General features: G+C 40.1%; 1 protein-coding gene across 1 annotated transcript; it reads left to right on the top strand.

Moving 5' to 3' along the window:
• Positions 1–564: 564 nt before the first annotated feature.
• On the top strand, positions 565–13,528 carry mlec (malectin). The gene is made up of 6 exons (XM_023278876.3): positions 565–793; positions 1,201–1,421; positions 2,362–2,540; positions 2,857–3,033; positions 8,469–8,526; positions 9,554–13,528. Exons 2-6 carry the CDS (start codon positions 1,220–1,222, stop codon positions 9,796–9,798), a joined length of 861 nt encoding a protein of 286 aa, XP_023134644.1. The 5' UTR covers positions 565–793; positions 1,201–1,219; the 3' UTR covers positions 9,799–13,528.
• The last annotated feature ends 2,153 nt before the right edge of the window (positions 13,529–15,681 follow it).

The following is a 15,681-nucleotide window of genomic DNA, read 5'->3' as shown; positions in this document are numbered from 1 at the left end:
ACTAAAGCCAATAAAATCATCTGTAACAGCAGCACAAGGCAAACAGTGACTGGTGGAAGGATGTTAACACTATAAAATACCCATTTTTAGCATATCGATGGTTTGATTGAAGCATAGCAAGTTTTTTCACCCTTGTTTTCACTTTCTAACTTTCTTCTTGATGAAAAAATTTACATTGTTCTTAACATAAAGTAAGGTATGTCATGTATTTCTTTTCTTGTTGGGTCTGTGTCTGTCAGCCTGCTGCCTCTAAGGCCAAACTCAGGGTATCAAAATCTCATCGTTCTCACTTGACGTGGAAAAAAGACACAGGACTTCCGTCTGTCCGGGTCTGTCAGTCGAGGTTACAATGCGAGGGAAATAGCTGACAACCCAGAAAGGTCATAACCAGTGATATTCCTTTTTAAAAAAGTATTTAAAGTCGTTGTTCGTATTTAGTTACAACAAAGCAGGACGTGATTGGTCTGTGATATGAAATGTGTTCAACGCTTCAGGAAGCCAAGACGGGATGCTGTGATTGGACAGAACGCCTGTCAGTCAAGGTGCAGGGAAGGTTAGGTAGCTCTGTCCCGCCCCCTGCACTCTGCCAGCCACTGTAGCAGCTAACAGCATAGCAAATGTTCCTCTGGATGCACACATTGAATGAAAGTCAGTGGAGAAGGCTGTGGCCAGCTGAGAATATCTGCACACAGCAAAGTTATCTTCCAGTGTAATTAGCAGGCTGCTGGTGAGGCTGTTTCAGCAGCTTACACATTGGCAGAAGGCAGGTTGGAGATATTTGTGGAAGGGGAAGGTAAGACATATTTGCATTACCGTCGCCGGGCTCTCGTTCACCAAGTATTTCTGGTTAGGCAGGTAGGTTGGCTAGCTAGCCTAGCTAACTAACCAACGTTGCCAATCTCTTGTTGGTTTTTTTTGTGTTTGTCTAATTGTTACAGAGGATGTATGTCATAAGTGTGCGAGCTAGACTTGTTTGTAATCTAAGTGTCATTTTCCTGGTCTGAGGGCTTTTGTGCAAACGCTTTTGCCGGTATTGGTGCTTTTAGCATAGTGGCTAACAGATATCACGTTTCATGTCATCCGGACAAGCTGGCTAGCTCTTGTGCGGTTAATGTCACATGTGGGAGGGTTGCTTCGATACAGCAACCGAGTTTGTGCCGCATGCAAGCAGATACCGACGCTGGCTGTCTCTGTGTCCAGGAGCAGGCTGTGTGAGGCAATGCAGCGGGTCACGGCGCAGTTCGTCGCCGGGCTGCTCGCAGCGGTGCTGTCGCTGCTGACCGAGCAGTGCTGGGCGGACGGCGGGGGCCCCAGCCTCGCTGAACGGGTTATCTGGGCTGTAAATGCCGGGGGCGAAGCGCACGTAGACGTGCACGGCATTCACTTCAAAAAGGACCCGTTGGAAGGGAAAATTGGCAAAGGTGAGTTATCAGCGATTAACTGCAAATGTGTGTGTTTGTGCTCTGCTGGGCTTCACCTGGAAGGTGCTGCTTGGAGTGACATTGTGAAGGTAAAAGGTGTTGCTCACAGTAACCGACGTTTCCTGCAGAAACCTCTGCATGGTTCTGCTTCCTCAAGTCACTATAAACTAATGAGGAGTCAGCATTGAGGGCTACAGCCCCGCCCCTCTCAACATGGAGAGGAAGCAGGTATTCATATATCATAGAGCAGGACCTCACCCAGGTCATGGTAATATAAGAACTTCAGCTTAAAGCAACTGGACTTCTATTTTTTGGTTCTTGGAGATTTCTCATCCAAGAGTCTTCAGTTCTGAACAATCTCTTCAGAGTGTTGAAATATGCCTGCATTAGGTAATTGTTTGGCTGTTTCCTGTGGCTAACTCATGTACTTATGAGGTTATGAGAAAATGCTCGAAACAAATCCCACAAATTACAAAGTGCAAAATTTCAACCCATCCCTCTGTACTTTGAGGGCCTGTAACTTAGAAAATATACATCATATTTTGGTTTAAAAATTGTTTCATTAAATATGCCCAAGTTATTGTACAAAAAACCCCAGCTAACTCGGGAGTTCAGGTGAGAGTCACTGATAGGTTTTTCATAAAATGACCCTGAAGCTCATAAGATAAAGTGTTAATATGATCACACTGACTGCAGAGAGTCATTCTTGGCTCCTTTCATGATCCAGGGATACTGTTATTGTAAGCTGGACGGATCACAGTGTGGTAACTTGGTATTTGAGTCAGAACAGCACAGTATTACACTGAGTGCAGGAAAAGGTCATGGGTTGTGCACTGTGGTGCTGTGCTTGTCTTAAACCGTAAGTTTTCCAGTGTTGCTGCTATTAAGGAGGTCTTGTGAGCAAAGTGCACACTGAGCCTGATGTTATTCTCCTTTGTAGCATCTGATTATGGGGTACGTCTGCCAATACTGCGCTCCAGTCCAGAGGACCAGATTCTGTACCAGACAGAGCGCTACAGTGAAGACACTTTTGGATATGATGTTCCCATTCGCGAAGAAGGAGACTATATACTAGTTATGAAGTATGCAGAGGTTTACTTTGCTCAGTCACAGCAAAAGGTATGGAAATGAATGGATCAGACATAAGGTCTTAAATGGTGTGTGTATTAAAGTTGTCTTTTTCTTCTTTTTTTAGATGGGACAATTTGTGCATACTTTGCTCTATGTAAACTTTCTGTGGTCTAATGTTCTTTTCTAGCTCTTATGTAGTGTATAATGGACGACATTTAAACTTTTGCACACATTTACACTCTAATGCACATGTCTGCATAAGTTGTCAGAATATCAGTGCACTCTATTAATAACATTATCAATGTGAAGCTGTGTGTGCGCGGTTAAGATGTTAATCACCGCTAATTTGGAAATATGTTTCTAGGTGTTTGACGTCCGTCTAAACGGCCATATGGTGGTTAAGGACCTGGATATCTTTGAGCGAGTGGGTCACAGCACGGCTCACGATGAGATAGTGCCCTTCTCTATTAGACGAGGCAAGCTGAGCGTGCAAGGAGAGGTGTCCACTTTCAACGGCAAGCTCACTGTGGAGTTTGTAAAGGTGAGTTGTGTTTGTTTTAATAATCTGAGCAATTTCTGTAGGTCACTGTCTGTGAAAAGGGGTAGTCAGCTCTTTTATTTTGCCAGACAAATCTTCCTTGAATTGTGAGATAGCAGAGATACATTAAAAACGTTTTTATAAAGTTTAGATTTCATCATTTTCCTTGTCAAATATAAAGAGCTTATAGTAATGACAGCTGTACATGATGACACATAAGTACCAGAATGCTTATTCACCCCAATGCATATGTAAACGTGGTGTCCTAGCTGTTCAATGGCTTTTTTTTATTCAATTATTTTCTTTGCCAAAGAGTGTTTTATTATTTTAAGATGACCGTCAACAGCAGTGTGCAATGGACAGAGGTTAGGAGAACAGATAGTACTTAGGTCATTTTACTTTGTATTGGAATATCTTGAGTTCAAGGGAGCAAAGACATAATCATATGAATCCATCTATCTGATACATCTTAAATGTTAAGAACACAACTAATTACAAGATTTAAAGAAAAAGTTGGGCATTTTGGGAAACCATATTATTATCGATGCTGCTTGTAGATGAGCACATTGACACCTCCTCCTTGTCCACCTGTTCAAGCTCCCTTTCAGTTGTTGATTAAATCCCCAAATACCCATCTCTGTGGATCAAAGTTGTCGTCATATTCGTGAAAACCCAAAATGTCACTTGCTGTCTGATGCACTGCACCTCAGCACAGCGGCTCACCTACAACTTTGCTCGAGCAAAACTAACCTACACTACATAAAGATGTGTTGTAATGTGCAACTATCCAGGCTTTGTCCACTGCTTACCCACACCTGGAATACTTACATACCACATTAACGTATTACATATTGCTTTTTAAAGTTAGTATTATGTATGGCTTTTTAAAATAATTTTACAACAACATGTTGTAGTTTCATTAAATGTTCAACCGTTTCCTTCAAAATTTAGATTGAGTAGAGAAATTGCCATCACAACCTGTATGTAAGAGTGACCCAGGAGATGATAAATGTACAGGGCTCCAGACTGCAACCAAAATGGTCACATTTGCAACCTTTTTTTGAGAGTGTGTGAGTTAAAATTTCAAGTGGTCACATTGTGCGAGTGCATGATGATCTATAAGCTGTATTGGTGTCGCTCTAACCAGCACAGCCAGCTACTGTGTTAACCGCAGTGGTGGAAAGTAGTACTTCCATAGCTTTGGTGCACTGTGGTATTTACACTTAAAAATGTGGTTTTGTCATGAAATGCGGAGTGCACCTACATCACTCGGTTATATACTGGACCAATAGGACATTACAACGTCATAGTTTACTCTTTTCAAGGTCACTTTTGGTCACACACCTGTCTGAGCACCGCAGCTACCAAACAGCAGCTGTGTCTGCAATGTGTGGCGTTTAGGGAACATTGGTAAATTGTGGTGTCTATCGATAAGCAGATGTTCAGCAAGCAATGAGTTTTGCCTGTGACAAGATGGGAGGTGCGACCAAATGAGAAAGTTGGTCGCACCGGTGCTACCAGTGAAAAAGTTAGTCTGGATCTCTGACGTAAAACTGACAGCACATTAATGATTAATGATGATAATGAAGTCAGTCTCTGAAAGGGTCTTTAAATAGCCAGTAGTGTGTGAACAGTGCAGATGACGGACAATAGCCCCCAGTCTAACTGGTTCTTTATCATATTTGTTTACTTGCTTGCACAGCTGCATTTAACTTTGCTCTCATTAAACCATTATTGATTGTGAGGCATTTTTTAAAATTATGTACTATTTACCCCCATTATTCCATTTGTCGTGAATATGTTTGCTGCTTGGTGGTACTTAGGAAAGGACAGTCCATATGGCCGCTAGACCAGGCAAAATTTTACTCCTAGGTTACTATAAAGTGAGTCAGACTGTCTTACAAAAATAATCATTGTTTTATTTTATGCCTAATGAGTGATCCACGCTATCACCAGGCTAACCCTAAATTAAGACCTCTGTAACATACATGATAACTAATTCTGTAGTGTCCCAAAACAGCAAAGCAAAACCTATTTCCTTCAGCAGAGTCAATGTAACCATTAACAAATCATTACTGCCTAATGTTCTCTGGGTTTCCCTCTTGGCTGTCATTAGCCTTCATCTCTCCCTGCTGGCTTCATGGGCTGCCATCAGTGCCGACATTTGGCAGTTTGGGTGGAAGAATGCCAGGTGAAGCATCCCTGGTGACCCCACAACCTCTGCTCTTCTGGCCACCATTCATCCCCCGAAACAGATTTGTCTGCCCACAATATATCTTAAACCTAATTTCCTTGGTGTGTTTAAGTACTCCTAAGTTGGTCATCCTCATCGTATTTTCTTTTGAATAATTTAAACTGTGTATCTTTTACTATGTTTTTATATCTTCCTTTGATGTTTCAATCAATAGTGGATGTGACAGTATTTACTGTAGTATTTACTGTAGTCCTCCGCCTCCCCAAATCTCCATATATATATATTTTTTTTTTTTTTTATTGCTACTGTCTTCACTGAATATCACAGTAAAATGTCCTGATATGTATTATTTTATTTCTAGAACACAAGTTTTCTGACTGAGTACACACAGGGTTTTGAAGCAGTGGTACAGTCAGCACCAGTTTTTAGTTTGGAAACTGAGCTTTATTTATTCAGGTTTCATAGAAAGTTAGAGTTTAAATTTGTGCATCAGCTACGTTCAGACTCCTATCTGACCCAGACTTGTTAAATCTAACCCATAGTCAAAGTGTATCTTTCTGTGTACTGTTTTGGTTAGATGGATCAGCCTGGTCTCCTGATTCTAAAAGAGCTATGAAGGCCATGATTATCTCTCCCAAATCCAATAAAAATGGCCCCTTACCTATTGCTATATTTGTGAGCAGAGCAGCCATTCTTTCACTTCTCTGTTACACTAAGTATCATTTCACATGGCCATGCAGTAACAAGCTGTTAGTAATTTGATTTCAGTGTTTCCCCTTCACATTATCCATCATCAACGTTTTACTTTACTACATACGGTAGAGATGTAGGAGACGGGCTCTGTGTCAAGCCGGTGCCTCAAAATGTGGCCACACAGCCCAAACCCTATGCCCTTTATACTCACTTATACGAGAGAAGAAATGGGAATAAGCATATTTTGGGCTTTCTAGTGCAAACCAGGTGATTGCTCACGTCTGCGTACCCTACTGCTCTGCTGTAGTGTGAAATTTTATATGTGGATATTCACATACCGGCCACTTTATTAGGTAAACCTGTTCAATTGCTTGTTAACACAAATATCTAATCACCCAATCACATGGCTGCAACTCAGTGCATTCAGGCATGTTGACATGGTCAAGACAACTTGCTGAAGTTCAAACTAGAACATCAGAATGGGGAAGAGAGGGGATTTAAGTGACTTTGAATGTAGCATAGTTGTTGGTGCCAGATGGGCTGGTCTGAGTATTTCAGAAACTGCTGATCTACTGGGGTTTTCACGCAGAATCATCTCTAGGGTTTACAGAGAATTGTCTGAAAAAGAGAAAATATCCAGTGAGCTGTAGTTGTGTGGACCAAAATGCTTTGTTAATATGAGAGGTCAGAGGAGAATGGGCAAGCTGGTGGGAGATGATAGAAAGACAACGGTAACTCAAATAACCACAGGTTACAACCAAAGAATGCAGAATACCATCTCTGAATGCACAGCCTTGAAGAAGATGGGCAACAGCAGCTGAAGACCACACCGGGTGCCACTCCTGTCAGGCTTAAGACAAGGAAACTGAGGCTACAATTCAAATCGGCTCACTAAAATTGGACAACAGAAGATTGGAAAAACATTGCCTGGTCTGATGAGTCTCCATTTCAGCTGCGACATTCAGATAGTCAGAATTTGGTGTAAACAACATGAAAGCATGGATCCATCCTGCCTTGTATCAATGGTTCAGGCTGCTGGTGGTAGTGTAATGGTGTGGAGGATATTTTCTTGGCACACTTTAGGCCCCTTAGCACCAACTGAGCATCATTTAAACCCCACAGCCTACCTGAGTATTGTTGCTAACCATGTCCATCACTTTATGACCACAGTGGACCATCTTCTGATGGCTACTTCCAGCAGACTAATGCACCATGTCACAAAGCTCAAATCATCTCAAGCTGGTTTCTTGAAAGTGACAATGAGTTCACTGTACTCCAGTAGCAGCCACAGTCACCAGATCTCAATGCAGTAGAACCTTTGGAATGTGGTGGAACAGTTGACGTGCATCATGGACGTGCAGCCGACAAATCTGCAGCCACTGTATGATGCTATCATGTCAATATGGACCAAACTCTCTGAGGAATGTTTCCAACACCTTGTTGAAAGTATGCCACAAAGAATTAAGGCAGTTCTGAAGGCAAAAGGGGTTCAACCTTTAACTAGCAAGGTGTAGCTAATAAAGTGGCCTGTGAGTGTATGTGTAAGTTTTCTAAATCTGCAAATGGCATTGTCTATCTGTTGGCTTTAATCCCTCCTAAGCAAAGCTCATTGAGATTCAAGTCCAGCATGCAGAGCCACTGTCGTTCTTCTCTTTATGTAAATGGTTGATCATCGTAGAATGTTTCACTTAATTTTCTTCTATTTTTAAAATTCATGTCTGCCAGATCAAAATCATCTGCTAAAAAAGGTTAAGAGCATGCCTGTGTTATTATCAGGAGATCTTTTTACAATGCACTGAAGTAAAGTGTGTTCAAGTGTCATTTCTACAGAATGCCTTTCAATTAGAATTATGTCAGTGCTTATTTGACATGTACTTAATCTTGTTTGTACCATTATACTCAGTCAGAGATCCTGTTTTTTAAGTTCCGCACCTCCTCACAAGTACTGATCAAGTTGCTTCAGGCTACAGCAAAAATATCTGCTTCTTTTCTCAACAAACACAATTAGTATCGCTGTAAGCTCTGGGTAGAGCCCAGACAACTATTGGCTTGTTAGTAGGTTTATAGAACATGTGACTCTAGGCTAAATTTGTAAGATGGCATACTTCAGAATAGTTTCTGTAGTGAGTTTTTTTGTAGATCATTGGCCCTGTTTGCATTTTCCTCTCTAAAAAGATACAAGTGGGACACGCTTTCTGCTCTTTTTGCAAATGGAAGAATGTTGTTACTTGTTTGGCTGAACTCCAGCTGCATCAAGTGTTGATTCTTTCATCTTTTATTCATACAGTGGGATAAGTTTAGATCTTTCCAAAAAAAAATGAAGGATAAAAGCATTTAACGATTGTTGTTATGTCAATTTGTGTATTATACCAGGAGAACGGCACTCTTCAACCAGTTGAAAGTAGAAATAATTGTGGAGGATTTTAGAACCAAGGTTTATCATCATTCCTGTGTGGCATTAAACGCATATTGTTCACAAGGGCTCCGTGTTCTTTTGCTTACATTTGGCACTGATGCAATGGCTGTTACACTGATCTGTTCTTTATTCCAGGGTTATTATGACAACCCCAAGATCTGCGCTCTCTATGTAATGAAGGGCACACTAGAAGGTGAGTCCACAGATTACAAACATGCTCTTCAGCATCTTCATGCAAAGCTAAGTCAACCAGATGTCAGCATTTTGAGTTGTAGACACAACTGTAGCTATGTTCTATACAAATTCTTCGATAAATCCAGGCTATTTGTGTATCCGTTTCTTGGTTTGATTTAGACTGGGGGTGTCACACATGCGGCCCCTAACCCCAAATAATTTCTAGACCTTGACAAGTTGTTTTGATTGTAAAGTAAAATACTATATTGCTCATTGTTGCTTTGTCGTTTTGTGTCTCGTTTTTGTAATATTTTGTATTGTTTTTGTTGGGGTTTTTTTCTCTTTTTTATCAGACTTTTATTTTGTTTCTCATTTTTGGTGCTTTGTGTGTTTTGTCATGTTGTTTTTCGCTTTTGTCATTTTTAGTGCCGTTTCTGTCATTTGTGTATTTTTTTGTCTCGCTTGTGCCGTTTGTCCATCGCATTGTGTACACATTGTCACATTGTATCTTTTTTTGTCTCTTTTTTCATTTTGTGTTTTGTCTCATTTTGTTTCTCGTGTTTGTCATTTTATGTCTCATTTTTGTCATTCTGTCTCGTTTTTTGTAATATTTTGTTGCATTTTGTCTGACTTTTGTTGTTTTGATCATAAAGTAAAATACTCTATTGTTCAGTTTCAGATTCCTGTGACTAAATGTGTTGTGCCTTTGTAGGTATTCTGTTAACTGTAACATGCAGAGTGTAAATGAACTGAGGCATAATGTTGGTGAAATTTAACTTATTTTCTTCAGAAATTTCAAGTTGTTCATGATGTTTTGCAAAAAGATAATTCCTTAAATGTGAACTTTTTCAGAATGTACTTTTTTGCACTAAGACAAAGGAAAAATTTGGAGTTGTCGTTATTTATCGGTTATTTGGCTATAATTTAACTGGTGCGGCCCACTGGAGATCAAATTGGGCTGTATGTGGTCTCTGAACTAAAATGACTTTGACACCCCTGATTTAGACAATCCTCAACCACCTTAACTTTCACTTCTTGTTTGCCAGATGTACCAAAACTTCAGCCTCACCCTGGCTTGGTGAAGTCCGACGACGAGGACGATGAAGAGGAAGATAGTGAAGGAGGCGAGGAAGGTGGGAAGAAAAAGGTTCCGGCAGGTTCCAAGTACAGGGTCCAGTCCGGCCCGCGAACACCAAACCCATATGCAGCTGACAACAGCAGCCTAATGTTTCCCATCCTTGTTGCGTTCGGGGTGTTCATCCCCACACTGTTCTGCCTCTGCCGGCTGTGAGCTTGAAACCGTCGGTGGAGGAAACGTCAGGAGGATAAGATGGACGTGGGCCTATGAAGAAAGAGGGGGTGGGGTGGGAGGTAAAAGGGGGAGGGGGGGTCAAGATGGCAACAGCAGCACAGGTAAAAGCAAACACACGGGAGAGAGCTGAAGGCTTGGAGAAAATCAGGACGACACAAAGAGACAATAACTTTTAGGAGAGCCACTGCAAGGTGAAGCAAACGCTGCTGTCGTGATAGTACCATCGAGTGAAGAACAGGAGGTGTAGGAAGTGTATGCTCTGCGCTCCTTTGTGAATGTGTTCTGCATCCACCTCTGCTGACCCGTTTGAACAATGTTAGTCATTTCCACTCAGAGGCTGGGCAAGATTTACAGACGCCCGTCTTCATGGATTGAAACCACATTTGCGCAGCTAAGGGATGCTCAGGAGTGATTAGTCTGGGCCCATTTTGTAAAGTAAAAGCATTGTTTTGTACTGGGTGTAGCCAGGAAGCACACTCTGTTTAACACTCCTGCTCAGCATCTGGTCAGAAGTGTAACCTTGCTGCCGAGAAATTGGTCAAATAGAATAGAAACCACGAGTCAGACGGTTAGTCCTTTTGTTGATGTGCCATCATCTACTTCTCACGAGGTGTTGAAAGGAGGAGGAAATTAGTCTCGATCAGCTCTGTGGCTGGTGGGCTCATTTGCTGTCTACGTCAGCTTGCCTTTACATAAACAAAGGTTGGGTTTCACAAATCTGTCAGTGACGTGTGGTCATGCGCAACAGGCGTCTTTGGCTTTGTTCATCCAAATACCGATTCAGGGCCATTCAAGTGTCCTCTGCAGTGATCACAAATTGAAAGTCCTTGCAGAATTTTTTTCCAAGGATGGATCCATTTTAATATTGACACACAGAACCTTTAACAGAACGGTTTCTTTCAGTAAGGGACACTACATTTGTATTTAGTGAGAGGCAAAGTTTATGCTGTGAAATGCTTACGCTCCAGTGAGTCAGGATCATTACGTCACTGTATTTTATGTAATCTCTGCCTTTTTTCTATTCATTCACTCATGATGCATGCCTGCCTTTTTGTTTCACCAAAGAATGTTTTTTTTTTCCTTTGTTGGGAAATGGAATAATTGGTGGCCTGTTAAATTTGAATAGATTCTGTGTTGTCCTCTGTGGTTAGCAGTTAAATTGAGCATATAGTACGTCTTCATCAAAAATTGCTAAAGACAAGTGATTTAGGATTTAGTCGAGGGGTTTCTACATTTTACACCGGTGTCTAAAACGGAGAGAGAGTTGCTGGGGTGCTTTTGTTTATTTTTTGTCATAAATTAGTGTCTTTGATTTTACAACAGAATACTGTGCTGACTCTGATGAGCCATAACCTCCAGTGCTCCATCTTAAATTGAGAGAACCGGCCGCTGCACCTCAATGTTAAAGAAATAAACTAATCTGTGCCAGTGGATGCACTCGTTTCACACACCACACAGCAAGTTCGCCAACCTGCCATAAGAAGTGAGAAAGCACAACATTAGCGTAGGTAGAAAATTCGATGTTTACCAGATGTTATACATCATTCAAGTCTCCACATTGTTCTGTCGGCCTTTTCGGTTCCGTTGTCTTAAAACTCTTCAGCATGGGCTGTACTGTTGCGTCGATTCAGTGTGAACTTTCAGTGCGATTAAGCTACATGTTCTGGTCCTTGAATTGAACAAGGGACAAAATGTATTCTTTGAGCCTTTTCTTTTCTACATGGCCATGTTATCAAGAGTCTTTGGACCGTGATATTCTTTTTAGCTTTCACGCAGACTGAAAAGCAGCGTTGTTCTTCAGTTTTGGTGGAATTGTTGTGAACCCACCTATTTATGTATCTAGTTACCTCCCATAAGTGCTTAGCTCTACTCCAAGGACGATTTTGTAACTTTGCCTGTTTCACTAATGCGTCTTAAATGCCCTGCCTCCCCCCCTACTCCCCGATCCCCTCACCAGTACTGCTGTTGCCATAAGCAGTACTTGGAAAAACAATTAATAATTCAGGTGTTGTGGATCCTTTCTCACTCCTTGATTCTCCTTCCCAGTTTGATTGATGGTGGGTAAGAATTTTGTGCCAGAAAATATTCAGTCAGTTGTTGGCAGTTCTTGATTTTTTAAAAATTTTTTTCTTCCTGTTGTTGTTGTAAACTCAATTCATATTTAAGACATATAAGCACCTTTTTTTTTCTCTGAAAAGATGCAAAAAGTTGATTTAATTCAGCACCAAAGCCACCATATTCTGTTCCTCTATTAGTCTACACAGTTGCGTGTGTATATAAAGGTACAAGATCACACTTTTTATTGTGTGACAGCTGTTCTGTTCTCATCGATTTTGTGTCGTAGCTGAGGTGATAGGGTTTTTAAATTTTGTTGTGAGGAAGACTTTGTGGCCTTTCTTCTGGGGAGGAACGGTTGTTGGTACAGAGTATAAGTAAAATCTAACAGGCAGCCAGATGAACTGACTGTCAGAACGTCAAATAAATGAGATTATATCTGAAAATATGGGATCTTCCATTCTATTATATATAATTTAAATCAGAGTGGGGCTGACCTGGAGATATTTTATAATACGCTTGGATTTGTTTGAATTTTTTCCTCAGGATCCGTTTTATTTCAAGTTTTTAAAACGTGATATTTTATTGGTGTGACATTTTGCACTGCCTCATGTATTTTTAAATGTCAGTTTTTTTGTGTGTGTTTGTCTTTGTTGCCTTGAATTATTGAATACATTGTGCTTTACCATCATTCGCCTTGAGGTTGCTCTTTTGTTGGCTTTTATCAAAAAATTGCCTCTTTTTTTCCTTCTTTTCTGTTGAACACTTTTCAGGGCTAGATTTTCATTCCACACAAACAACTGTAGTTAGGAGTAAGACACACCTGTCAGTGGAATTATTATATATCTAGGGTCTGTTACTAACCTCAACTTTTCTAGGAGCAAAGCCAGTCAAGAAAAGTGTGTAAAAGTATATGTCCACAACTTGTTTCAAACAGTCTTACCCCTGCTTTTTAGACCCGTTGTCGTCAATACACCTCACAGTTCAGTGAACTGGAGTGGAATGAAGATCTGCTCTCAGTGTTTTTTTTAACCACATGAGAACCAAAGAATTGCTGTCATTCCATCCTAATTCTTAAACACAGTGTCCCAACGTGACGCTAAAGGTTCCTCATTTCTGTCATCCTTTTTAGTTTCACCTGGTAAACCAGTGAAATAAACCAGGGAAAACAAACATGTCTTGTCAACAGATTTCTATTCTCCTGCCATGAACCCAATCTTCTTGAAAATGTCATCTTGAAAAAGTCTTTTGAATCGCTCTGTAATTAATGTAGATTTGTTTTTGGCATGTTGCTGTTTTTTTCTCTCTTTTTCAAAGCAACTGAACATGTGAGATTAATTTAAACAAATTTGAACAGTAAGACATCAGCCAACTTGTCCCATCGTCCAGGCAGCAGACCGCCAACAACAAGGTCTGCCGCCGTTCACACACTGTGAATGTGTGAGACAGTGAGTGTGTGCGCAATATGAGTCCTACCTTATAGATACACGTGTGTTGGATAAATACATGCTCTTCTGAGGGCTGTAGGCAGCAGCAGGTGGACTGAGAAATGTATTTGAGACCCCTGATCTTCTGACTCAGATGCAGATATCTGCAAAATGGGAAATGCTGAAAAATGCTGTCTCTTTTTAATAAATGTGCTATTTTATCAGAATGTGTCGCTGCTGTTTTTCCGACTCCCAACACCCCTGAGTTGCTGCTTTGAGGTCATTTGGTATTTAACAGTAGTCTTGTGCTAAATTAAGTTTGTCTTATGACTAGTATCCCTGTGAATCCACAGCATCAGAATTAGGAAATATTTTTGGAATTATGTAACTTTAAATGTTTAATTACCTTACAACTCCAAAAACCATGTAGACTGACAAGAGTAGCATCGGAGGAATATAAGTACATTTACCAACATCCCATACAACAGAAGCGTGTATATCCCTGTGCAATATCATATAAATGTCAAATGATTCAAAGTTGCATCTCCTTCTAGTAACTGTATTGCATTTAAATTGAACAGCATTTGCTCATATGTTAAATTAAAACTAGCATTTAGATTTACTGTATTAAAAATGCAGGTTCAACTCTAGGAATTCTATCTAACAAAGGTCAGTACACCCTGTGTCTTTTTTATATTTTTTCAATACTTGTATGTCCAGCTTTGTTTCTGATGATAGACTCAGTCGTCCCTGGCATGGAGGATACTGAATGTTGTATTTCTCTACCTTTCTCTTAAAAATACACCAAAGTGTTCTATTCGATTCATGTCAGGTATGTCAGGTTATAGTTTTTTCTTTCTTGGAAATTTCTGTATAACTTTTGGCAGTGTGCTCCTTTTTAAAATACCCAGTTGTCAGCCAGTATTTTACTACATCCACAGACATTAATAGTGGCATCTATAAATGTCATTTCCCCCAGCAGCACCTCGCCAGCATCTTACCCCGACATTTGTGCTTCACTGTTGGGACTGTGCATTCACTGTGGATGCCCTTCATGTCAAACAAATTTATCTTGCTCTTATCTGACCAAAGAAAGTGCTCGCAATCAATGTTCCCTCAAATTTTTCATGAGTCTGAAACACACAAACTCCCTGAGCGTCCCTTGGACCACTATGAGCAACATCAGACGTGTGCACTGTGGTCACACCAGCATCGCATCCATTCAAGTTACATGGTTCATTAAAAGAATCAAATTACAGCATTTACATTTCTGTTAAAACACTTTGTCAACAGGAGCCAGTTGAAGGCTGCAGTGATTTTAGTGACACTACAATGTATAAGAGTGAAGTTTTTGAATATTTGTCTCTCTTTACTGTTGCAACAGTTTTGCAAATTGCAGACGGACCCTGTTCACTCCATAGACACCAATGTTATTCCTGTAGCTTGAAAGACAGCTACTTTTGATAAAACTGGGCTTGTAGCACATTGTCTGCCTTGCAACAATGAGAAAGAGGCACCGTTTATGTTTTGACAACCTATATCTAATGAGTTATTGATGCTGGAAGTCCGAATCTGTGAATATCTTTCCAACTTTACTGAACTTGGGGCCACTACCACCTAAGGAGTGATATATTTAATTTTGAAAAAAGCATTTAGCCATACTTAAAGCTTTAAGTGCTTTATTAACACGGAACTAAAAATTTTGTATTGTTTTATTATCACAGATTCTGTCTGAAAAGAGGTGGCATCATTTTAAACAGTTAAATCAAACTAACAAAATGTAATGACCAATCAGTGAGTAATACTGGATTCTGCAAAAACATAAACAACTTTTTAAAAAATCTAAATCTTATTTTAACACAGTTATTGTATTAACTTATTTATGTGTGTATGCATGTATTTATTGAGTTATTTAGTGCTGTTTGCATATCAGAGTTCTGAGTGAGTTTTTCTTAAGATAGGCAAAGGCCATTTATTGATTACATATAGGCTATTAAATGTTTATTAAAAACTAAAAAGCATTTTAAAAAAAACAACTTAGGCATTTATTGAGTCACTAAAATACTGTAGAGTACAGACCACATCAGCATGATTATAAGCATCCTCTGGTAAATTAACAACCAGATACTGATGTCTCTCACCATATGGACTTCAGGAGATGACTGGGGGATGATAAACTGTGACCTACTGGTTGGATTCTCTCTGTTCTCATGTTTCTTACATGTTTGTCCCTGACAGCCGGGTCCTAATGTTTTTTGAGCAACACACCATACTATGACGTTTTTACAATGATGGTTCTACTATGAAACCAGTTTGATATGTTCAGGCGTTCTTTGTGTGAAAACTCAGAGATTTCAGGTATCAGAAGGTGGTTTTCAAC

The sequence above is a fragment of the Amphiprion ocellaris genome, chromosome 6 (genome assembly GCF_022539595.1).
Source record: "Amphiprion ocellaris isolate individual 3 ecotype Okinawa chromosome 6, ASM2253959v1, whole genome shotgun sequence".
In the NCBI taxonomy this organism is placed as follows: domain Eukaryota; kingdom Metazoa; phylum Chordata; class Actinopteri; family Pomacentridae; genus Amphiprion; species Amphiprion ocellaris.
Note: the sequence above shows the minus strand (reverse complement) of the source record. Positions and strands in the feature narration are given on the sequence as shown.